The sequence below is a fragment of the Chlamydotis macqueenii genome, chromosome 19 (assembly GCF_036417535.1).
Source record: "Chlamydotis macqueenii isolate bChlMac1 chromosome 19, bChlMac1.mat, whole genome shotgun sequence".
Lineage (NCBI taxonomy): Eukaryota > Metazoa > Chordata > Aves > Otidiformes > Otididae > Chlamydotis > Chlamydotis macqueenii.
The window spans coordinates 10,813,378-10,838,436 of record NC_141574.1 but is presented as its reverse complement, the minus strand read 5'-3'; the positions used below and the strand labels follow the sequence as shown (position 1 = coordinate 10,838,436).

The 25,059-nt window shown below is 49.0% G+C and overlaps 1 protein-coding gene across 1 annotated transcript in view; it reads left to right on the top strand.

The window, feature by feature from the left end:
• GALNT17 (polypeptide N-acetylgalactosaminyltransferase 17) overlaps positions 1 to 18,129 on the top strand; it is a 210,914-nt gene extending 192,785 nt beyond the window's left edge. Inside the window, exons 8-11 of the mRNA XM_086763193.1 lie at positions 2,748 to 2,885; positions 4,102 to 4,197; positions 13,252 to 13,419; positions 14,895 to 18,129. Of these exons, the coding sequence (XP_086619319.1) occupies positions 2,748 to 2,885; positions 4,102 to 4,197; positions 13,252 to 13,419; positions 14,895 to 15,023 (531 nt within the window). The 3' untranslated portion in view covers positions 15,024 to 18,129. The remainder of the gene's footprint in view (positions 1 to 2,747; positions 2,886 to 4,101; positions 4,198 to 13,251; positions 13,420 to 14,894) is intronic.
• The last annotated feature ends 6,930 nt before the right edge of the window (positions 18,130 to 25,059 follow it).

Here is a 25,059-nt window from a genome sequence, read left to right as displayed (position 1 = left end):
GGGTGTCTTTGGAGAACCATGGGGTCTCACCAGCAAGACAGGCTGACTGTGCCCAGGGGACACGTCCTGCACGTGGACCTCTCTAGGTGATTCCATGCACTTCTGCGTAAAGTTCTGTAGGCTCCAGGAAGACTTTATGTAGGTCCAAGGCTTGCTGCTTGAGCTCTGGTCTCCGTGCAGGTTATCTCTGATCATGAAACCCAAGAGCATCTTCTGCCTCCCGGTCTGAGCACGGCCTGGATTGTGCTGGGGGCACCCCGGCTGGGCCAGTGTCCCCGTCTCCTGCAGAAGAAGAAGGGGTGGTGGGAAGGGGGAGGCAGCGATGCTCTCCAGGATTCAGGGTGCCCTGCAGTGCCCTCTGTCACCCACTCCACTCACTCCACTCACAGTGTCCTTAAGCATCAGCGCTGGGCTGGTCTGTTCAAGTGCGAGGACCAACCGTTGCCACGAGCCGCCAGACCCTGTCTGAGCAGTTATTTGCAGCCACCATTTTGGTGCTAAAAAATAAACACCGAATATTTATACCTTGCAGATCACACCCCTGCAAGGAGCTGCTGCGGTCCTGATGCTGCTACGGCAGCGTCCCTCGCTGGCAGCGCTGTGCTCCGGGGCGTTTTGAAAACATTAAAACGTAAAAACATGAGCTGCTGCTGCTGCTTTCTGAGGAAAGATTACATCTGCGGAGAGTCACTGGCATTTAGAGCCACGGTAGTCACACCTTTGTACTGCATTAGAGAACAACAGGTACTGGGAAGGCTCGATGAGACGCCTGCGCTGCCGGTTTGTTGTCCTGGGGTGGTGGAGAGTCCCGGATTAGTTTGTTATTGAGAAATAGATGAATAGAAATGGAAAGAAATGCTATTTACCCAGCGAGCTGCCGGAGGGCACTGGCTGTGACGGGCACCGCTCCAAGCATTGGAGAGGCAGAGAGGTGCCTGCAGGACTGAGTGATTTCAGGTCTCTCCTAAAAATAGGTTGCAAGATCCAAACACCCATGGGCAAGGATCATAAATTGCCATGGGTTCAGCCATGATCCCTGGGCTGATTCCTTTTCAGATGTGAGGCACCATGCTTCTGCTCTGGAACAGCTTTGGAGCATGGCAAAAAGGGATTAAAATTCAGTGTGAAGCCCCAGGTCCTGTGCGCCTCGGAAAAGGCAGCATCCCACAGATCGGCACTCGGGGTGGGTCTGGGGAAACAGATCTGGGTTACCCTAAAACTGATTAGGGATTTTTATAGAGATTGTACCAGTAAAATTGAGATTTTATTTTAGAGAAGCCTTGCCTGACAGGTGGTATTACGCAGGCGTTTATGGATATTAATATGGATATGCAATTATTTTGTGATGCCACTGTATTCAAAACTAAGCCAAACCCCTGACGCTGAATATTTCAGGTGCTGACTGTTTTGTGGTCGCTCTTTGCTTTGCGTCCCATCTCACCCACACTCAGGTTTCAGCCTGTCTTACCTGTCTGCACTGAATCATCTTTATTTTTACCGGTGAGCTATCAGTCACGCATTAAAACGACGGTGTCTTCTCTAAAGCGGAGTGAATAATTCATTAGAAGATCATTACAAGCATTGTAATGGAAAATTGCTTTCCCAGCTGTATTTAATGATTGCTGCCAAAGACAAGAGCAGGAGCTAAAATAGAATAGAAACCCAGACACCGGTGGGAAGGTGTAAAAGGGGCTGCACTGTGCCTTTGGCTTCCTTCACTTGGCTGCTGCATTAGATCCCCAAACTCTGTAATGGGATGAAAGGTGAAGGGAGCAGCTCTCGTCAGCCGCTGCTCCCCGCTGCTGTAAGATTGTTCCTCCGGGGACAGGTAGCGTAGCTTTGTCTGCGTTGAAATGGGCTGGAGCAGCGGGGTTCCTCAGTGTCTCCAGGGAGACTGTTTCACTGTGTAGTTCTCCAGATTGTCAAGAGGTTTTTCTGAGGTTCAGCCTCAACTTCTCTGCTCCTGTAATTTTTAACTGCTATTCTTAGCTATCTGCCTCTATTATATATGAATCTTAAACCTTTCTTTTTTTTTTCTTCGTTTCTTTCCCCCCCTTATTTTATATCCTTTTGCTGTGCTGTTCTCTGCCTTGCCTCTCGGTGGGGTCACGCCCTCGGTGCGTAAGGGGAAGCGGTTTGGCGCTCAGTGTGCAGTCAGGGATATGCGTTTCCAGGATTCAACACGTGACCATCTTTTAAATCCTGATGTACGTTTGCTGTTAAGCTCTTCTGGAAGTCCAGTACATCAGTACATAAAAGGGAGGTGAGATCTTTTACAAAACAGTGTCCTTTTGCCCATTGACAGATTCGGTCTTTGTCAGACGGATCCACAGCCCAGAGCAACCGGTGGGAAGTGTCACCTGTTACACTGTGCTTCTCGTCTTTCCTGTAACACCTTTCCTTCTCCATTTGGGTTCTCTTTTCTACATTACCTCCCAGGATCAAAACGTGTCCCGCGTTGGTCTCGTGGCCATTGCAAGGATGCCTTCAAAACCTGCGAGAGAAGTATGTGTCTCCTTCTCGCTGTGGCTCTGAAACACAAGTCTTTCTTCTGACTTCTGTGGGGATGATTTCAGCCTTGGACACACATGCTAAAATTTCCTGGCATGGCTCCTGCGTGGAGTTACTCAGCCTTTGGCAGCTTCCAGGCAGCTTGGAAGTGATATCAAACATCAGTGAAATGAGCTCATTTTTAATCTTTTTTTAAGAGTAACTATTCAGCGATGTACTGTGTCTTTATTTTTCAGAATCCAGGTATTGACATTGGGGATGTTTCTGAGAGAAAAGCGTTAAGGAAGAGCTTGAAGTGTAAGAATTTCCAGTGGTACCTGGACCACGTTTATCCGGAAATGAGAAGATACAACAACACGGTCGCTTATGGCGAGGTAATTAAGGCTGGTAGTATTTACAGCTGATGAAGATCTGATGAGGAATAGCCTCAAAGGAGAGAAATGTGAATAAAAACCTACTGTTTGTGCATAATTATATAAATTTGTATAAATCTGTTCACAGTTTCATCTAAAAACCTATTTTGGGATTTATTTCTGGTCTTGGAGACCATATACAGTAAAACATTTTAATGCCTCATTTGCTGAATTGGCAGAAAATTATCTGTATTGCCCATTGACTCCATGGATTAGGCAGCTGTATGTATATTTTTAATACATAGTCATCTTATAAAACCCTTTGACTTAAACTCAACCTAATTCCTTACAAGGTCTCTGTGTTGTCACAACAGCTTAAGGAAGAGATAAAGTAAGGAGACTTACTTCAATCTCTGCTGCCTTTGAGACTGTACTGGGAATATGAAAACAGGCATTTATGGGAAGTAATGATATTCTGTTGTAATAGGTCTCATGGAATAGTGGCTGTTTGAGAAGCCTTCTTGAAGCTCAGCCCAAGCACCCCAGATGGGCATTAATTTTAAAAAAGGTTTATTATGAGAGTTACTTAATGCCTTCAAGCTAAAGCCCCCTAAAAGCAATGTTTTCAAAGGCGTTGTTGCAGTTGCCCTACATGGCGAGCCTGGAGAGGAGACATCTCTGCTTTACAGACCGGATGGTGGGGTTCAGCGGCCGTTTGGCTTTGTGGCGTGAACCCAGCACTTCCGTGCTTCCGCCGAAGTCGGTCCTTCAATACTTGGTGGCTGGTTTGCCATCTCCATGCCTCCTCCTGCACCCCTGCGACGATTCAGTGGTATTCCTTCTGCTAGCTGGACTTTTTTCCCTGGCTTGTTGAGCACTTTGGGATTTTGATGAAATACAAGTGATTCTGCATTGATTTCAAACTCCTGGCAACATGCTGCTGGCAATCTAAAAATATGTTTGTTACCACCACACATGACCAAATACAAAGAAAACTCTGTTCAAGGCAGTTGGCTCCTTTGAATGGTGATTATTATATAAAAGCAGTCATCATTAGGCGTGGTATTTAAAGAAAACATATGGCACAGTAAACCTTTCTCTGCCTGATTATGCTGAGTGATGTAGCACCATGTAGTCTTTCTATAGCGTGAGAGGCTAGAAACGTCGCTGCACACCAGTTGTTGCTTATCTCTGAAGAGACAGGGCCATATAACTCTGCGCTTTTTATTTCTTACAGCTTCGAAACAACAAGGCGAAGGATGTCTGCCTTGACCAGGGCCCGCAGGAGAACCACACAGCAATATTGTACCCGTGCCACGGCTGGGGACCACAGGTGAGGGCCTACTGTGCAAGGAAAAGCATAATTTGAAAACATCTTGCAGATGAGGGTAAATAATGCTGAAAGCAAATAGGCAATGAGCAGAGTGCAGGCAAAGCACAGCATTTAAAGAAATTTCCTTTCTTTTTCACCTAGCAGGGTAAAAATGTACCAGCTGGGTAAAGAAAACAAACAGTGCTTTTTGGCAGGACGATAATTAGCCATTTCAGCTTGCCTGGGATTTACCATAGCGTTAGTTTTCTAGCACTCCTTTTGCCACTCCAAAAGCTTCTTATCCTAATTTTAAGCTTATTTTAGGTTAAAAATCATCATAGAATCATAGAATGGTTAGGGTTAGAAGGGACCTTTGAAGGTCATCTAGTCCAACCCCTGAGCAAGGAGCATTCCAAGATTCACTCTACATCTCCTATCTTTTAGAAGAATAATGGATTCAGCTTCTTCTGTAGTTTTCTCTCTTACCATGTTTTAAGAAGAAAGCAGTGTGGCAATGCTGCTGCTTCGATTGCCGTAAAGTTGGAATGAAACGGGGTGCAACACAATCTCTGTCGCTGCTGGCATCTGTAAAACCAACAGCAGGCTCTGAGCTGGACTTACAGGATCTGCAGCTCCAGGGATAATTTACCCAGTTCCCTGCTAACTTTTCCCATCTGTTTTTCCGTTACCTCTGTGCATGTCCTTACTTCAGTATTTTCCCTAAATTCTGTGATTTCCTTTGTGTTTTTCTTTCTGTATGCCTACTGGTCATCATCTCATGCAAATCCCTTAGCACAATGTCCTTCTCCCGTACAATCTTTAAGGAGAAAATGCAACAAGCTTCCTTTTAGATCTGGAAGCAGAATGGCCATCTTATGACACATGGGGTTTTCAAGAATTATGATGTGATTTTTAGGTTTTCTTTCGTTACCAAAATCATGTGTGACCTCCCTAAAGCCAGAGTCGCAGCGCTTGTTCTTCTGGTGGTTTAGCTCTAGCCAGTGAGGTGTTTATCATCAAGATTTGATGTCTGTGTCTGATTTCAGCCTCCTTTTGTTTATATTTCCCATGTAAATGCTGTGGCTATCCATACTGGAAATTTAGCCAAGGCAGGGGGGTTGCAGATGATGGGCTCTGCCATCGCTGTGCTGGCACGGTGTGTAGTGGCAATGGGTGGAAACAGGGATAAACTCCTCTGTTTCTTTTCTTTTCTCTTTGTTGAAAGTTCATGCTCGTTGCCAGACTCACAGATATTCGCTTGTTACCTTCTCTGGATCAGCCATGTTTGTACCGAAGGGGTTTTACCTTCTGATCTGCTTAGAAATGGAGGCAAAAGCGTACCTAAAAGCTGTTTGAACACTAAGTTTCTAGGCTGAATTAATTATCCACGTTCTCTCTAAGGAAGTTGAGATGTGCCACAGGAGGAGACCCATGGCACCTCCACGATGGGGCAGGTCCTGCCTGTCACTCTCCATTGCCAAGGGAATTGCACTGGCAGTTTGACATTGATTTGGGTGAGGCTGGGTCAGACAATCCCATCCTAGTTGTGGCTGGTTGCTGACTTTGGTACATTTACAGTAAGAGAGATTTCCTTTTATTTGCAGGACAGGAGTCTGGTTTTGCGTGTTTTAGGGAAGACCTCCCTTCTCATTGCGTGTGTTTTGGTTGTTGGGCTGTGTTCTTCCCTTACCAGTGAGGCAGCCCTGTCTTGTCATTCCACCAGTTTCTGTCTTGGTATCGTGATGTTTATTACTCTGGGATCAGCCATCCCTTCCAACAGCCTATTTTAACATCGCGACCCCAAACCAAAGCTGCCAGTGCTGGCTGGTGACACCTGGTTTAGGCTGAGAGCTGCTGGATGGGCAGGTCTACATGTCTAAAGCGTTGTGAGCGCCTAAATCTTGTTGAAACTACTGCACGACAGCAAACTGCTGTGATGGGGAGGTGACACAGCAATGAGTGAAGACTCAAATCCAGGCCACCTGGTACACTCCAGCATTCAACAGATTTATGTGCCATCAAAGACAAGGTACTGTGTCCAACCTTCATCTCAACCCAAAAGTGCATAATTACATAGAAGTGGTTGAAGTCCTGCTCCCAAGAGCTCTGTAAGCCTGCCCTACGCCTCTGCTTCAGGGTCCCTGGGATCTCCATGCAGGTACTTCTGGTTCCTTCATAATGTTACAGAAGAAAGCTCAGCACTGCAATGGCATTCATGAAGACCAAAACTGTGAAATACAACATAATAAAGACCGTCTCATTAAGTGCCTGAAGGTATTTCCGTAATAAAAACCTGCCTGTGAAAATTTCTCCTAAGGAGAGCAGGGAGGGACCCCACCAGACAGTATGGTGTCCCAACTTATTTGGAGTAATTTATTTACTGAGCATGTTTCCAGTTTAAGCATCAGAGCTTTCCAGTTGAAACAGAAGCTGCTGCAACCAGTTTTCTGGCTCCAGCTGCGTTCTAGCCCATGATGGGTTGTAGCCCATCGTGGATTTGAGTGTCTTTTTCTGAATGCCCAAATATTGAATACCTGTGTGAATACCAGAGTTACGTAAACTCTTACAGGTGATGTCAGTCTAGCTCCTTCACAGTTCTTGTGCAGCCCATATGTGGAAGGAGGTCTTTATGAGGGAGGGAGGTGTCCCAGCTGCTGCTTTTCAGGTGGGAAACACATAGTAGGGTTCACAGCAAAATCTTCTAGCCATTCCCTAGGGTCTGGGAACATGTGATCCCGTTTCTGGGTTGCTTTCCTGAGATAAGGTCTGATATTTTTGGTCACATCTCAGTGACAAGCTAAGGTTCATTTCCATCTACAATGAATGCAAAGTTCAAGCGGCAGGGATGTGTAAAGAGCCCGTCCTCACAATATGGTCACCCTGGGCGTTCCAGGCTCACCAGGACTAAGGAATCCTGGAGCTCATCTGAGCCTGAGCTGCAAACTTCAGGAGCCACCCGAGCCTAGGAACTGCCACAGGAGTCCTTCAGGGTAGAGTCAGACCAACCTCACTTTGGTTTATCCTTACCTTTAAACAAAGATCAGTCAGCTGTGGCTGATGGAGTCACTCCTAAATATAACCTGGCTGTTATTAAATACGTACAATGTTTTTCTTAAATGGCACAAACTGCCTTTTGGACTTTCTGGATGGAAACGTAAACCTCTAAGTGCATTATAGTATGAGAAACTGAGTTAGCCTGACGTTATCTCCTAACCCTGGGCTTTAAGATGAATGGCTAAGAGCAGGTTATTTATTTTTTCCTCAGCTGTTTTTTTGATTAAACTTAACGATGTTTGCTTTTACTACCTGATGTTCTCAAGTCAAACGTGGCAGTGCTGTTGACTCTCTCCAGCTCGCTTGTCGCAGAAGCACGGCACAGATTTTTCTTCCCGATCTTCCGCCTCTGCGTTGTCCCTTCCCTCTCCAGCTGAGAGCCCGTTCTTGGCAGTTCTTTTGTTTTGCGATACACACAATTAGTTTAACTCCTTGAAAATGCTTTTTAAAAGTAGCTATCAGTGAGTGCAGAAGCTTTGAAATTGGCTTTTTGCAGAAGCACAGGCGCCGCACAAAAGAAATTTGACTTTCACTACTCCTGTTTAATTAATGGGCTGCGTGTTGTAATTTATTGCTGGGAATGTAATTAGAAGTAATGTAAACACTTCGTTCAAATAGCTCACATCTTTTAGATATATAAATATATACGACCACAGGGAAGTTGCGGTTCCTTTTGAGTTGTTCAGCACCCAACAGCACACACAGTGCTGCCTGTGCTCCACACAGATGCTGAGAGGGCTGGAGCAGCTCTGCTGTGAGGCCAGGCTGAGAGAGCTGGGGCTGCTCAGCCTGGAGAAGAGGAGGCTCCGGGGAGACCTTAGAGCGGCTCCCAGTGCCCAAAGAGGGCTGCAGGAAAGATGGGGAGAGGCTCTTCAGCAGGGCCTGGTGTGACACGACAAGGGGTGATGGTTTTAAAATAGAGAGAGGTAGATTTAGATTGGATATTAGGAAAAAAAAATTTTACACTGAGGGTGGTGGAGCACTGTCCCAGGTTGCCCAGAGAGGTGGTGGATGCCCCATCCCTGGAAACATTCCAGGCCAGGTTGGCCGGGGCTCTGAGCAACCTGATCTGGTTGGAGATGTCCCTGCTCCTTGCAGGGGGGTTGGACTGGATGACCTTTGAAGGTCCCTTCCAACCCAAACCACTCTGTGATTCTGTGATTCATGTAGTGAACGTAGTGCCAAATGCAGATGAGATCTTGGCTTTTGTGCAGCGCATATCGCTGTGGGGAAATTTTGGTTTTTTTCTCTTGTTTTCCCTTTAGCTTTCCGTTCTCCCTGCTTTCATTCACTTCCAGGTCAAATCATTATCAGATTCCATGATGAAGTATCCTTTTATCTTGTAATTATATTGAACCTGCTGATGGATTTTTTTCGTCCTGATGGCTTCATCTTTCAAGCAATCCATCATGAAAACACCTTGCCGTAATGATGTATGACACTAATAATACAGTAATAGCTCATTGGAGTGGCAGAGCTGTGGTGATATATTAAGGTGATAGCAAGCACTATGATACTATAAAACTTAAGATAATGTTCACCTAGCAGAGCATTTCATTTAATTATAGGATAAAATATGTTTTGCCCATTTAAGCATTGAGGACAAAACCATCAATACCGAGATCATCCAGGACACTGCGGTATCAAGGGTGACAAAACAGCGCAGCAGATTAAATTGTTAAAAAGAAAATACGGTACACTTTACTTATGGTTGCTAATTGATGATCTGCTCAGCGCAGAAAGGAAGCTAAACAACCCTAAATTATTTTCCAATAGAGTCAATGAACATCATCAAGGCTTTTATTTCCCATGCTAAGATGTCTAATTAACTTTCTCCCATCCCTGAGATGCAGCCAGCCAGAAACAATAATCAAGGAAGATGTATTGGTGGCGCGAGTCCGCTGATGGGAGATCAGCCCCAGCGATGCAGCGGGCACGAGTGCGGCCGCGCGGCCTCTGCTCTCCTGGCGTCAGCGGGGGCTGCGGGTCCTCCCGAGCCAAGCCGGCCCCCGAAGCAGTACCTGAAGGTGGGGGACTTTGCAGTTTGACCCAGGATGTAGCTTTACGTGGAAAGGTGTTTGTAAGAGGCTGTGGGTGTGGCTGTGGGCCACTTACACTGAGAAAGGGTTTATCGCCTCATCAACATTAACCGCTTCTGAACGGGTAATTGGTTAACATTTTCTAACTGTTTTTCTCTGGTCCTTCCTCTTGGTTTTTCCGTTTGTTTCTCCTCCTGTGCCAGGCTGGGTCATTCCTTCAGGCATTTCCTCAGGCCGATACTTCCATGTTTGTCTGTTCCCTGCTAGATTGGCCGTGTCCTTCACCATTTATTCCGTTCTTGCCAGGCTTGGTCTTTTTTTCTGGGGGCTGACACACCTGCTTAACAGGCAACAGATCTCTTTAAAGGAAAATATATTTTTAGGGCAAGTAGAGCAGAATTTAAACTCATATTACTTCAGTGATTTCCACAAAGCCAGGAAAACATGGTTTTGTGGTTTAACTGGTTATACGACATGGGCTGTCATTAACGTCCTGTGACTGGACTGCACTTTGGCAAAGCCTCCTTCTTCATCAATTAAATAATTTCCTTTGAAAAAAAGACAAACTTTTATTATCTTTAAGCACCATGATGACTGTGTGAAGAAATTCTTGGTGGCTGCAAAGCAGCCATGGGATCTCCAAGGGAGTGGCCTTGTTCTGACACTTGCTGATGTAAGGACCATTTTTTGAGTGGTTGACAATGAAAGAATCGTGAGCAGGAGGGACAATCCCTGTGAAACATTTGAGAGGAGAAAACCAATGTAGTCCAACAGGAGAACATTTGGTGGAAGAGCCTTCCCAGATCCTGTGGGGAGGTCTCACCTGGTTGTGCTGTGGGGATGAGAAGCGGGGAAGAGCACAAACTGTTCAGGTGGTGCTGGGTGGATCGGATACGCTACTGGGCAAGATGGCAGGGATTTACACAATTACGTTGCTGAGACTCCCAAACACAGAAGAAACTCCCAAAGAAGGAGCACACTGAAATCTTGCTCATGGCAGGCCCCTCTTCTGGTCCCGTGAGCCAAGCAGTGATCTTACCCCGGGGCTGTTTTGCACTGGTGCTGATTATCCCTGTGAGCACTTGCAGGATCAGGCAGAAACTTCTCACTATTGCCTCTTGTTCATTCTGCTTTCATGTGTAGCCAAAGGAAAAGTTCTCATCAACTGCCTTTCTCAGAGGTCATCATCTGGGGCTGTGCAGGCCATGCTGAAGCAGGCAACTTTGTTGAGTTGGTGAATTGCTGCAACCGCTCAGAAGGTTTGAATAACAATGGCAAGTGTAATTTACTGATATTATAAAGCATTTGCGTGGCATCTTCAGTTTCTAAAGTAGGCTCTGGTCTTACGTGAGGGCATTGTCTGGACCTGCTCTTTAAAATGTTGGTCAGTATATGTGGTGATGAGACAGAGGCATCTCCCATCGCTTCTCTTACCGGGCAAATCCAGGCTGCAGCTACGCTCCTCACCACTGCCTGTGGGGCCGTCTCGAGTGTTGCCCTCTGCTCTGTATTTTTTCCCCTTTTATCACTCAAGACAGACCTGTTGATAGACCCATGGGCAGCAGGATGAGTGCATCACAGCAGGACTCCCATTTATCCAAGTGCTTCGCCTCCAGCTGTTGCCTTGTGCTTGAGACTCCCGGCTGCTGCTCTGGAGCAGAGCAAAATAACAAAAAAAAAGAATTGAAGTGCCAAAGGCAAAATATCCCAAAAGATACAAATTCCGTAAATGTCTTAGGAGCATGTTGGAGCTTGCGCTCGCGAGTTAGATGGGATTTTTTGGGCATACTCGCTCTCAGATTTGACGGTTGGACAGGCTTGAAGGCCGGAACGGCTGCTGCCGAGCCTCCACTGCGCTCGGCAGAGTAGATCAGGCATTGGGCAGAGCGCTAGATGGAGCCGCGCGTCTGGCGCCCTATTTATCTGGCTATTACACAGAGCAGATGACACATCTGATACATGCACTTAATGCATTTTTCATAATACCTGTGTTTGTTTTTCAGCTCATTTTGTCTCCCTCCAGTCCCCACCCCACTCCCTTCCTCTGGAAAGATTTGATTTTTGCTCTACTTATTTTTCCCACTACATTAGGCAATAACATGTAAGAGCAGAAATCGTGTTGCCTCGTGGGCATTAGGCCAACTGTCTGAAGACAAGCTGCCAAACATCATAAAAAAAAGAAAGCATCTAGCACGCTAATTATGTACGTGGTAGGAAACATTTTGGAAACAGGAGAAGAGTAACTCGCACTGCCCATTTGGGACCTCTGGGGGATTTCTTATGTCATGGAGAGGGCTTGTCATATTTTTTTCTTTTCCTTTATATGCCTCTCTCTTTTTGCCAGACAAGCAGCCTCATCCTCTATGTTGGTGCTCAAATACCAATTCAGATGAGTTGCGTGGTTAAAAACGCTCTGTCAGGGTCAGAGCACCATCTCATGAAAACATCAAACCGCTAAAAACAAATAACGTGAATCCGAGCTTCCAGCTGGGCTGGGGTTGCCCAGGGGCTCGTTCCCAGGTTGCTCCAGCCTCGTGCGCGGAGCAGCTCCCTCGCTGGGAGCCCAGCACAGCGTGAGCTGAGCTCGGTGGCGGGTAGGATCCCTGTCCCACGGTCACGCGCCCTGCGCTGGGGGGAGATGGGGAATCGGTGGGAAGAGGAGGAAGTGATGGTTACGGCTTTAGGCTCTGCAGCTGCTCTCCTTTCCACCCCACAACGGCAGTTTGGAGGGGGATTACTGTAAAGCTAAAGAGATGTGTACTGTTCTGCACCGCCTTGCCAAGGGCTTTGGGGGCAGAAGTGATCCTGCACCGGGGGACAGGATGGGGCAGCTTTGCCCTACACCAGCTGTGTGGTGCAGGCTGCTGCAGCGGGGGATGAGTACGGCTGGCAAACAGACCTCGGTGGGATATAAAGCAACGGAGGTCCTGCTTTGATACACAACACGTTGGCTAAAAGCATAGCTCCACCAGCAGCTGGGGGCACAGCGCGCCGGGCACCCGTCCCGAGGCGGACAGGCAGCACAGGGCCCGCCGGAGGATGCGGCACACTGACAGAACCAGCGTCGCCGAGAGAAGGCGGAATGGGCTCAAGCACCGTAGCCGTGTTTGCGGTTACTGGCTGGAGTCAGACCCTGTTACGTTGTTTTAACTTGATTTTTGATGTTTAATTATTCTAACCGAGATAACACGAGCTCCCACTGTGAGTTACTGTCTCTTTTTAAGCATCTGGGTCACAGATATGCTCAGTTAATTAACGTGCTGAATACTCCTTATTTGTCTGCTCGATAATGGGTTGATCCGGAATTTAAATACGCAGCCGTGTATATCTTTCCCTTGAACTACAAAAGGCAGGCTCCTGTCATTCATCTCTCTTCACTCCTGAATTTGAATATGTTTAGGGAAATATTTTGGTGGGATTCCTTACACGCTGCGAATAGAGGAGCCCGTTGTGCACGGCTCCGGGGCTGTCTGCGTGCTGGCTCAGCGCCAGCTCAGCCCCGTGCCCCTGAGACTGTCAGCACTGCCCCGTGCCCGGTCGCTGGACGGCTGCACTGGGCAGACCAGCAGCATCGTTTGCAGGCCAAAGCAAGGCTGGCTCACCAAGCGTGTGAGAAGCCACGGACTTGGCCAACATGACTGGCCAAGCCAGTTGGCTCTGGCAGAAAACCAGCGGAAATTGTCCATTGCCCCAACCTGCGGAATGTTTGCGCCCAAAGGAGGCCGGAGAGTCTGCGCCATGGTGGATTTAAGGCTCAGAGTGATTCTGATCCCTTCCCTGTGCCCCAGCTCCTCACTTGCATCTGCAAAAAGCCCCAAAATGACAAGAAAAAAAGACTGGAGGAAGTTGGGGGTTTTGACTTGTCAGTTCTGCTCTCTCCCCATCCTCACAGGGCTCTGCAAACTTGTCCTTTCCTTTGTCACTTTTTAATGATGCTCCAAACATACTGATGGGCTTTTTCCTCTCCTTCCCTGCCGCGCAGCTTGCACGCTACACCAAGGAGGGCTTCCTTCATCTCGGCGCCCTCGGGACCACGACTCTTCTACCCGATACCCGCTGCTTGGTGGATAACATGAAAAGCCGCTTCCCTCAGCTCCTCGATTGCGAGAAGGTCAAGAGCAGCCTCCATAAGCGCTGGAATTTCATCCAGGTTTGTTACGGGCCTGCCATCAATTATGTTTCTCTGGTTCCCAAACCATGGGCTGTGGCACATTGTCTTTGGCATGGGGCAGTGGGGACCAAAGACTAAATCATGGAATCATAGAATCGTAGAATGGTTAGGGTTGGAAGGGACCTTCAAAGGCCATCCAGTCCAACCCCCCTGCAAGGAGCAGGGCCATCTCCAACCAGATCAGGTTGCTCAAAGCCTCATCCAACCTCGCCTGGGACGTTTCCCGGGATGGGGCATTCACCACCTCTCTGGACAACCTGTTCCAGTGTTCTACCACCCTCAGCATAAAAAAAAAAATTTCTAATATCCAATCTGAATTTGCCCCCCTCTGTTTAAAACCATGACCTCTTGTCCTGTCACACCAGGCCCTGCTGAAGAGTCTCCCCCCACCTTTCCTGCAGCCCCCTTCAGGCACTGGGAGGCCACTCTAAGGTCTCCCCAGAGCCTCCTCTTCTCCAGGCTGAACAGCCCCAGCTCTCTCAGCCTGGCCTCACAGCAGAGGTGCTCCAGCCCTCTGATCATCTTTGTGGCTTTTTCTGGACCCTCTCCAACTGGTCCATGTTGGGGCCTCCAGAGCTGGATGCAGTGCTGCAGGGGGGTCTCACCAGAGCAGAGCAGAGGGGCAGAATCCCCTCCCTCGACCTGCTGCCCACGCTGCTGGGGATGCAGCCCATGATGCGGTTGGCCTTCTGGGCTGCAAGGGCGCATTGCCGGCTCATGTTGAGCTTCTCGTCCACCAGCACCCTCAAGTCCTTCTCCTCGGGGCTGGTCTCGATCCATTCTCTGCCCAGCCTGGATTTGTGCCTGGGATTGCTACGACCCATGTGCAGGACCTTGCACTTGGCCTGCTTGAACTTCATGAGGTTGGCACAGGCCCACCTCTCCAGCCTGTCCAGGTCCCTCTGGATGGCATCCCTCCCCTGTGCAACAGCAGGTGCCAGGTCCTACGGCAGAGGGAAAAGGTTAAGAGGGATCAGGGGCAGGGACGGTATTTTAGGATAATTTCCGGTAGAAGTTTCCCTCGGATACCCTCAGGTGTATGTAACCTGCCTTGCCAGTGACTTCCAGATTTCCCTGTCTCTTACAGATAATCTGTGGTGAAATACATGAGAACCCTGTGATTTGTCCCTAAGCAGCGAGTAAATAATGCACATTCCACAGAAGTGTCACATCTGCCTAACGCAGGGGTGGGCCCTGCTGTTTAAAGGTTACACATGTCCTTTGGTTGCTGGTGTGTTAGGGATGTGTGTTGTCAGTGATAAAGGTTGCTCATTCAATTCGCATTGATTATTTTAGGAATTATTTTATTGTTTGAATTGCATTACCACCCAGCTGAGTGCTGTGCGCTTGCCAGCAATGCACAAGGACACAGCTGCACTTTGGTGTCCTGGCTTGCTTCACAGGCAACCTCGTCTTTAATTTTTTTAATATTGGCCCCATATTTTTAATTTTAGAACGGTGCCATCCTGAACAAGGGAACGGGACGATGCTTGGAGGTGGAGAACAGGGGAATGGCTGGCATCGATCTGATTCTTCGCAGCTGCACAGGACAAAGGTGGACGATTAAAAATTTCATCAAGTGAAGGGTGGAAGCGTCAGAGGAGTTTAACTTGGAACACGGCTGACTTGGACTGATCCAACTGGACTCCTTTGGAAAGGACGAAATATCAAAACAGAGCTTTATTCATGTTATTAGGAGAGGACGTGGGGGAAATGGGCATTTGTGTCTTTTTATTTTTCTTGTATATTAGTCTCCCACAGCTGATTCCAACTGTGTGAAATTGGGTCAGAACTGCTATTTCCTTCTGGCAAACACTCTGAAAGGTACCACTTATTTCTGCTGGAATGACTGTAATAAGCTCATGCACTCCCGTGAGCATTTTACTGACAGGGAATCCTTGCTTTCCCAGACCACTCCAAGCTCTCCCAAAGGGCCAGGTAGGTTTGCGCCACAGTCACAGTCAAGAGACCCTGGATATACCTGCCTGGAAAGCATGAAAACTTACGTGCTTGTGAGGGGAAAAGGTTGCCAAGCCTCAAATGAGCTGAGTTTGAAAGATGTGGTGTTTTGCTGGGTCCTCTCTCTCTTTTCCCCTTCTTGCCTTTGCATCCAGCAGCCCCTTTCTTGAGTTTCAGAGAGGCAAAGCTCACCCTGGTAGCTCCCATGGATGTTTCCAACCCTTAATCACAGAGGTCAATTAAACAAGATGCGATTGAATAAAAACGGTGATGTCGTTACCCACTGTCCATCACCCACGCACTGCTTCACGAGCCAGCCCCATGCAGCACCAGTCCCTCCCATGGAGACCCCAGATGAGCTCCCCTTGGAGAACCTCAGATGTCTGCCTGCTTCTTTGGGCAGTTCCCTGCCCTTTTGGGTGTCAGTTGGACTCACGGATGGTGAGTAAGGCTTGCAGGATGCTTTCTGCACCACCGTTGGCCTGGCACTGTCCCCTTGGAGTTGCACCTTTGCCCTTTTTTTTAGCTCTTTCCTCGTAGAAGTGAGGATGGATGCGCTGGTGTGTGCAATGGGCTCAGAGCAGGTAACGCGAGAGAAAGTCACCCTTGGGTTTCCCTCCCATGGCGGCTCTGGGGTTTGTTTTTAAGGCATCCGTGCTCTGAATGAAGACATCAGCAATGGCAGTTTCCGTAACTTTGTAGTGGTGTAGTCCTCTTCCTGAGGCCCAAGCACATCTAGCCTGGCTGGTCAGTGTGTGACTGTGGTCAGGATCCACCCCGAACAGCGTGTGTTTCTGCGGTCCTTCATGGGCAGTGGTGAAGTAAAGAAAGGAGAGGGAGGGCAAGAGATCAGTACATGGCAGTTTGGCTGAAATTCCTGACCTTGAAGTCGCTTGAGGCTTGTTAATATGGTGGGGCAATCCCACCTGCTTTTTTTTTGCTCCAGAGTAATCTTGGCTACCAAATCTACCCAGCCATGATGGGAGACCCTTGGTCTGGGGTCTTGATGTCTGGCTACCTGGAAAAGGGAATCGTGGTCTTGCGAAGTTGCTTTACATGGATGCTGGACTGATGGGTGGATACAGGCTTCACTTGGTGGAGACGAGAAGCCAGCCCATCTCCTGTCCCTCTCACAGAATAATACTCTTTCTGGTTGCCCTCTGGCTAGGGTGCACTAAAATATATTAATATATGAGCTGTACGTGTAAATATGTTTCCCAAAGACGGGACGTGCACAGAGTTGTTTGCTGCAGAGCACTCATGCCTGTCTTCCATTTGCATCAGGATGAAGCTACCTGGATGTTTAATGAGTTTAATTTTCAATGCCATGCAGCAGGTTTCTAACTGATGTTTTAGTAATTTATTGAACAGAAGCAGATATATTTCATTGTTCCTTCTACAGCGATGAGTGTCACATAGGACTGATTGCTCATTTAGGCTTGACAAGACTTCCTCATCCGTTGGGGTTGTCTCTGATTTTTTTCCCTCGCCTTCCTTAATGAAGTAAAACCTCTTAGTTGTCCTGAATTGCAAAGTAGGGAGTCAATATAGAATTTTGCTCTCTTATTCACTGTTGCATCATCTCTTGTGTAATAAATTTTAGCACTTACAAAACCAACGTGATCACAATGTCTTTACATGCATGCTGTGTGTCCCCTTGCATTTGTTGCTGCTGCCTTCTAAGAAAAGCGACTTGCTGATGAAGCGGACTCCAGGAACATCTGGGGGATTTGAGACTTCACAGCTAAAACGGCAAAATGTCCTTTAATTGAGCAGTTGGTTTGCTGTCAGTCGTCAGTGGAAGCTACATATTGTTCAGTGTTGGGAAAAGCCTGCATGTTTCAGGATAAACAACCAAAAAGCCTTTGGATGTCTCCTGTGCTGTAATTCACGGTTCGCAGTTCAGCCCTAGTCCTGCCAGCGCTCAGGGTGCCAGCAGATGGGCTTTGTCAGATTTAATCGCGGCGGTATACGGTGTCACCGCCCCCAGCCTTCCATCTGCCTCAGCTGCTGGAGGTTCCTGTCCCAGTCACCGGCAGCAGAGATGAATATGTGGCTGCACCTTGGCTACTGTAATTGGCAGGATGTCCTTCAGCCACCAGGCAGGAGGGACTTGATGTATTTAACGCACCGGCTTGCCAGCTGGAGCCACTCTGGGATGGCCGCGCGGCTCCGCTCGGGAGGCGGCAGCCCCACGCAGAAGTGGGGTGCACCGGCGAGCGTCTCAGGTGGCACGAGGCGACCTGGCGATGGGGATCTCGTTGGTGATGGGCTCTGTCATCCTTTAAAAGATTAAGGTTCAGATATGTGGTTTTTTTCATGATCCGTAAAGAAAGCAAAAGCCTGAATATCCAAACGGAAGGGGATGGTGGAAACGAACACTTTGCTCCAGGACCCTCAGGTGGAGCAGAACCCTGCTGAGGTGGTTTGCCCATTCTCACTGGTGTACATGGAGTGCTTGCAGATGAGTGAAAAGAAGCAGCATGAGTAAAATCAGGATTAAAAGCAAGAATTTAATCTGCTGTGTCTGTGTAACTGAAGTTCTGTTCTGACATTGGTTTGTGACATGCAGAGATGATTGCTGAGGTGACGACCCCGCACCCTCCTAAACCGTAGAAATCTGTCTTAGAAATCTGGATCTAAATGTTGCATCTTGCGCTTATCTCTAATAATATGTTAATTGCTTTAAAAAGTGATATCAGAGTGGTTCTTATTAAATATATGATTTGAGCCTTGCCTCTTGAGTGATTTTAAAAAGATTCACTGCTGATGAGATAGAGGCAGTCATTCTTCTCTGTTACTTATTTAATAGCAAAGTGCTGCTGTTTTAATGGAACTTCCATTTTAAAAAGAAATGGAAATGACGGAGAAATCAAGAGAGATGGCCGATGCAGATTAACCTCCTGTTCCGTCCGTCCCTGCTGGCTGCCGCTCACCGAGATAACGCGGTTACATTCAAGACGCTGAAAAGAGACGTTACGTGGTAAAAAAGCATCGCTCGCAAATGCGTTCCTGTGCCCAAGCTGCCTGTTTGTAAATGTAACGTGAAGCTTGGGGCAGCCCTTGGACCCACTTTGTTACATCCAGGTTGTCTTAAAGAACAGGTTGGCTGGTGGTGTGGTGTCCCTGTAAGGACAGCAAGGTCGGGCAGGTGTATGCCCATGCAGGAGGGAGGTGTATCTGTGGGTGCATGAGGGCACCGTTACAGTTCTCCTGATGAAGGAGCAGCTCTCCCACCCAAGGCGAGGACGCAGCCGACTGTTAGCATCAGTCCGGGTGAGTGCAGCCTCCACCCTTGGGCCTGTTTGTGCACAGCGTGGTAAATAACGCTCCATCGTGGAGTGTCCCATTTGCACCCACTTGAAGGATGGCACAAGATCGATGGAGGAAACTCCATGCTCCTGCTCTGTGTGTGTTACACGCGCAAGGTTTTCTAAGGGGAAAGGTCCAGGTTAGAGAGCGGTACAGTCCCGTGTGCTTTACAGCAGATGGAAGTCAGCAGCGAGCTCTTACTCTTTCAAAGCCCATAACAGGATCCTTGTGCTGCCCAGGGCAGAGAGACAAACTTTCATTAAGTTCCCTCTGAGCCCTCAAGTGAAGTCAAACCGCTGTGGATTTGAAGTCAAAAGTTTAACTCATGGCCTCCCAATAGAAAAGCCTCTCTGCTTGAACACTGAGCAATCTGGGTGCTCGTCCACTGCTAACAGACAGATTTCAGCACTCCACAGTGTGAAGCTGGGCATTTGAAATCTCCACAGCTCAGTTTTGCAGATGAGAAGCCGTCTTGCCCCGGGTTGGGGAGTGGGGGAAGCGTCTATGGCCATTAGGAATCTCGGCTAGATTTCCAGGGACTTCGAGGTGAAGTGTAAAGGGCCTATCCTTGGTGCTGGTGGCCTGTAGATGGGCCTCTAAGCACTGGAAAGACCGTGTGCCAGCTTTAGGAACGTGAACTCCTCCAGCCCCCCCCAGCCTGGTGCCAGGAAGGGGAGGGGCTGCGCTCCTGCATTTTTGCTGTAAGGCCAAGGTCCTGTAGCTGGGCTCATCCCCTGGGTTTGGAGGAGATGCTTCCTGGAATCACTGTTCTTGAAAAGGAAAAAATTCCCCAATTTCTTGATGGCTTTAGAGCTTCCTACAGGCAGGAACCACACAACACGCTGAAGCCAGTGAGGTTGCTCAGCTCAATGAGGTTTTCAGCTTAGTCGGTGCTGGTGGGACTGGGATCTCAGGGCATCCTTCTAGCAACGCGTTCAAAACGAAATAACATAGCAGAAATGACGAGCTTGATATCTTAGCTCAGCGGTCTCTGCTTATGCAGGATAACTTGTCGAGAGTGAAGTGTCAGATCCCGTGGTGATTGCTGTGATAAATACCCACCGATGTCTCAGCGGGGTGCAGCAGCTCGTGCTGCCCATGGCTCCTCACCCCAGCGAGGTCTCACCTGTGCACTGAGGTAGGAATTACACCAGAAAAAAAGGGTAAGTTCCAGTTTACAGGACTGCTGGTTTGGGTTCCTCAAGCAAGCCCCAGCTGAGAATTTGGCCCAGGTGCTTTGGGTCGTGCTTGGAGCTGAGATGCATCGCGCTGGTTGTGCTCAAGGCAGTGCCGTTTGTTGGGAAAACAATAACCTAGGCATGAGCTCCAGGGTCTCCTAAACTGCTAAATATTTATTTTGAAGGCGTGCAGGAATTGCTACTAGAGCAGCCATCCTGATCCTCTGTGTCAGGTGGTGTTCCTCTGACGGAAGGCAAAATGACAAGAAGGATTGTGTAACCCAGAGAGCTTTCCAGAGGAGGAGTTTCTTATTTTATTCCCATCTGTGGCTCTGAGTCCTGATGGGTAATAGCTCTCCAAATGTCTTCCCTGGCTATTGTAATTCTAGGGTTTATTGTTATAGGTAAGTGTTTCCTAGTTAGGCAAGAACCCGTGCAGGAACTAATTTCTTATTGTGCTCTTCACAAATCACAGCCGGGAGGAAAATAACAGCAGAGTGGGGACCAGGTGATTTTCTGCGCTGAGATGCAGAATTGGCACCCAGCACTAAACTGGTAACGACTTCTGGCATTTTGAGAGCAGAACAGCCACCGCGAGGACCCTGTCAGCCCTGCAAGCTCCCCGTGGGGAGCCTGGGTTATTTCCCACAGTGCTGCTCAGCACTGACGATGCGCTCAAAAGCCTCATCCTGGGAAAACCGGCCCAGCGACGCAGCCCCGTGTGGCGGATGGGGCCGAGCTCCCACGTGGGTCAGCGGCACGTGCAGGAGCTTCCTGAGGCTGCGGAGATGCCGAGCTGAGGAGAGGTGTGGTGGGCTTCACCTTGGCTGGGTGCACACCCGGCTGCTCTCTCACCCCCTCATCCTTCCTCAAGAGGGCAGGGAGAAAAAGTACGATGAAAAAGCTGGTGGGTTGAGGTAAGGGCAGGGAGATCACTCACCAACTACTGTCATGGGCAAATCAGACTTGACTTGAGGAAAAATAATTTATTCTAATTTAAAATGGAATGGACGGTGAGAAACACCAACAAAACTAAAAACCTTCCCCCCTTTTCTCCTCAAGGAAATTCTCAACTTCACTTTGTTGTTCGCAACTTCTCTACCTCCTCCCCGCTCCCCAGGTGGTGCAGGTGGATGGGGAAGTCGTGTTGCAGTCAGTCCGTAGCGCTTTTTGTATGTCAACCCTTCATCAGACTTGTGCCATTGGGATAAAGTCCTTCATGGACTGCTCCAGCTCGGGTCCCCCATGGGTCACAGTGCCTGCCAAAAAACCTGCTCCAGCACGGGCTCTCTGCGGGTTGCAGCTTCCTTTGGGGCATCTCCACGTGCTGCGGTGCGGGATCCTGCACGGGCTGCCGTGTGGGATCTGCTCCACCATGGTTTCCTCCATGGGCTGCAGTGGGACAGCCAGCTTCACCATTGCCTTCTCCACCAGCTGTAGAGAAATCTTTGCTCTGGCACCTGGAGCACCTCCTCCTCCTCCTTCTTCACCAACGTCCATGTCTGCAAGGCTATTTCACATTTTTCTTGCTCCTCTCTCTTTTCAGCTGTTGTGCGGCTTTTTTTACCCTTTCATAAACATATTGTCCCAGAGGTGCCACCAGCCTCACTGCTGGGCTCAGCTTTGGCCAGCAGTGGGTCCATTTTGGAGATGGCTGGACCCTCAGTTGAACCCTGCTCTGCTCTGTGCCCGCTTGCGCAGGTGGGACCTCGTGGAGCTCCTGGAGTACAGCAGGGGAGAAGACAGCTGTCGTTGGGGGTGGGAGGGATGAGTTGTGATGGAAAGGAGGCTTGCCCCTTGCCATCAGTGGTTTTGCAATGACTGAGCGTCTGAGGAGGTGTTACACATTTGGGGGGGGGTTCTCTGTGCAGAGCTGGCTCCAGGTCAGGCAGGTCACTGTTGCCCCAGGGTGGGGAGGGGGGCAGATGGTGTAGGATTGACCCTTCCAGCCCAGGCCTGGCTGGGGGGCTCTGTCGTGACCCACTGCCTTTGCCCACCCCCCTGGGGCCCCCTCGTCTTGCGAGGCTGCGCTGGGAGGAGGGAGGGCAGCGCAGGAGCAGCGCCTGCCCGGGCCTGGCCCCTCCGTGCTGCCCCGTGCTCCGCTTTGCCCCTCGACTCCAGCATCATCGCGCTGGTACCTGCTCTCCTTTCGTGTTTTCCGTTTTGGTGCTATCGTTGTTCTGCTTTCCCTTTGTCTCTGGTGCTGTCTTGTCTTAGTTTTGGTGTCTGGCTCTGTCTCCCCTCTTTGTTCTCTGCATGAGTTTGCTCCGTCGCTGTCCTCTCTCCTTCCTTTATTCTCCACTTGTTTTCTTCTGTTTGCTCTCTCTTTTCTTTGCTATTTCTTTTGATTGCTTATTTCTACTTCTGATATTTTTCACTCTTTCTTATTCTTTTCTGTTTCATCTTTCTTCTTTTTTCCTCTTGCTTTGTTTTCTCCATATTCTTGTTCCCTCTCTAGTCGTTTTGTTCTTTGTACATCGCCGTTTGGCTGTTTAGATTCCCCATCTACAGCTTTCCTCTCTGAGTTTGCATTCAGTCTGTGTTTCTTTCTTTAAATTTTAATCATAGTGCCTATAATCCAAGTCCCATTTTTTTTTCCTTTTTATTGTTAATAAATAGACATCGGCGTGGCTTGTTGCAGCAGCTGGTACCCATCTTGCTTCTCCCAGTGCTGCAGTGCTTGGGCACAGGCTGGGTGATGGGGATCGCGTGGCCAAAGCCATGGTTTTTCCAGACTCCGAGACCTCCCTGCCGTGAAAAGGTGCAGACAATGGGTAGGTTGATCCTGCTTTCACGCAGCAGAAAGCCGTGGTGTTTGGGGACACGTCTCTTCAAGGTGGCGGGGTGAGCCTGGGGTCCTTCACTGAGAGGGCCCAGATCACTCATGAAGGAGGGGGACAGGGATTATGGTGGATGTGAGGATGTGGGTCTTAGGAACCTGAGTTTGCTGTAAGCTGAAATTGTCTTTTTTTTTTACCCCAAATACTCTACCAGTCTCTGTGCTCCCTCAGTTGAGCTGAATGAGAGCAGAAGAAATGCTCAGAGCCTCCTGCCCGGGTGCCCTGTACTGGGGTTGCTGGTGGGACCGTAAGCACGTGGCGCTTCAAGGGGAAAAGCTGGGAGCTGTGGGGGAGGAGGGGAGGAAGCAGAAAGGGAGACGGCAGCGGTTAGGGCCAGATTCAGTGAGAGGAGAAATGGGCAGACACCTTGGGCAGACACCTGGGCTGCTTGCTCCGGGATGGGTCTGTCTTCGGCCTTGAGGAAGGTGCCCAGCCCAGCATGAGGAAGGGCCAGCCTGGCCGTGCCCCGCATGGTGCATGGGTCACCCCCAGCACCTGGGTCACCCCCAGCCCCAGCACCTGGGGCCAGGCTGGGAGGCCCCGAGCAGCTTCTGCACCCCCGGGGGTGGATGTACCCAGGCCCCTTCCTGGCAGATGTTCGTCCCATCTGGTCCTGAACAGTCACCAATGGTTCATCAGTGCTTCCTCAGGCATCACTGTGCTCGCTGTCAGAAACATTTTTCACATGTCTGAGCTGAATTTTCCTGCTTGAATGGCAAGCCTGAGCCTTTCTGCCTTCCTCAGCCCTGACAGGGAGGCTGGACGGATTTTTTTTTCCTTCTGCTCCTCTTCCCTGTGTCGTGTTTCTTCTGGTCCAGAAAAGAGCGAGCTGCGGCTCTTCCGTGCTTCCTAGCCCCAAAGTGGCAGCTCCCTTTTGCTCGTCCGTGGCCACCGGAGCCAGGAATTGCTCCACGCTTGGTGCAGAGAGGCTTCACGTATCCCAAGCCCTCTCTGGGAGGTGACAGTAAGGGACCACCCGGCTGCTAAGCGAGTGACCTGCTGGCCTGGATCCGTCAAGTGAAAGCTTGGCCCCAATAAAAATCATAAACCCAATTAATTACAGACAATCTGCAGAGCAAGGTCAGGGTCTCACATTTCCTTTCCCACTAGGATAATTTAGTTGACCTCCTCTGTTTAAGTGTAACGGTTCCTGCTGAGCGGCTTTATTGCAGTTGATAGCGAGATAATTATAATCCCATCAGCGGTTAAACTGTTTCGATAGGCAAAAGACACGCTCCTCAGGGCTGTGATGGATATCTAACCGCTCCCCGAGACGTGATGCTAATCAGCTGCTATCTCTTGACTGCTGGGAGGCAAGCGATCGCTGACAATAGCAGGCAAGGGAAAACATGATTTTTTTCCAAGATGCACAATTAAAAAAAAATAACGCTTTGCAAGGAGCCTGCTCGCGGGCTGAGCGCCGGAGCTGTCGGCTGCTCCTGCTCGCTTCGCTACGGAAGCGGCCTCGCGGCTGGAAATGCCGCTAGAGACCTCGCTCCCAACCCTCCACGATCCCGGTTGGCACCCACTCCCTTCGACTGGAGGTGGAGGGATGCGAACCAGAGCGTCAGCCCCTCGCAGTCAGAAAAGGGGGGGGTTTGTCGTCGGTCTTGCATGAATTATTGAACCATTGGAGTCGCAAGGTGAGGAGTGAAAAACAGCGGTTAAAACGTTTACTGAATATTTTATTGCATGCAAAATGAAGGGCCCATGGTGTTTGAATCCCTCCTGGAAGAAGGTGGCAGGTAAAACACATTTGTTACTCAAGCCTTTGAACCAGGGTCCTTGAAACTGTGAAATCAAACAAGCTGCTTTTGGTGTTTTAATGAACAGTTTCCCCCGTACCGCACGTTTGTGTGTGAAATTACGAAAAGTGATAAGCGCATCCGTTTCTCTGCAATTCTGCTATTAAACTGCAGTGAGACAGACAATCCGGTGACCAACGCTGATTCTTCGGGAGAAGGCAGTCGTGCGAGGGCCTTGGAGCACTGAACTCTTCCTGCTCTCATCCTGGGGAGCAGGGACGTGGTTTTTCCCTGAATACGTGGGATCCTACCCTATGTAATCGCATCCTATAATATGTCTTGTTAAAAGACCGGACTCCTATGAGACTGTGAATGGCTAAACGCGGCAGAAAAAGTGTAATTGTTTTCCAATTAGGGTGTTATTTTTTAAATTTTTAATCTGGTTAGGAGTGCGGTTCTGTTGGGTTTTGCTTTAATTATCGTTATTTGTGTGTAAACATGCAGAGAGGTTGTTGTAACCATTGGTCTGGAAAACTACCTGGGAGGTGTTTGCTCCTCGCTGCGGTGTTTAACATTTCATGCCTG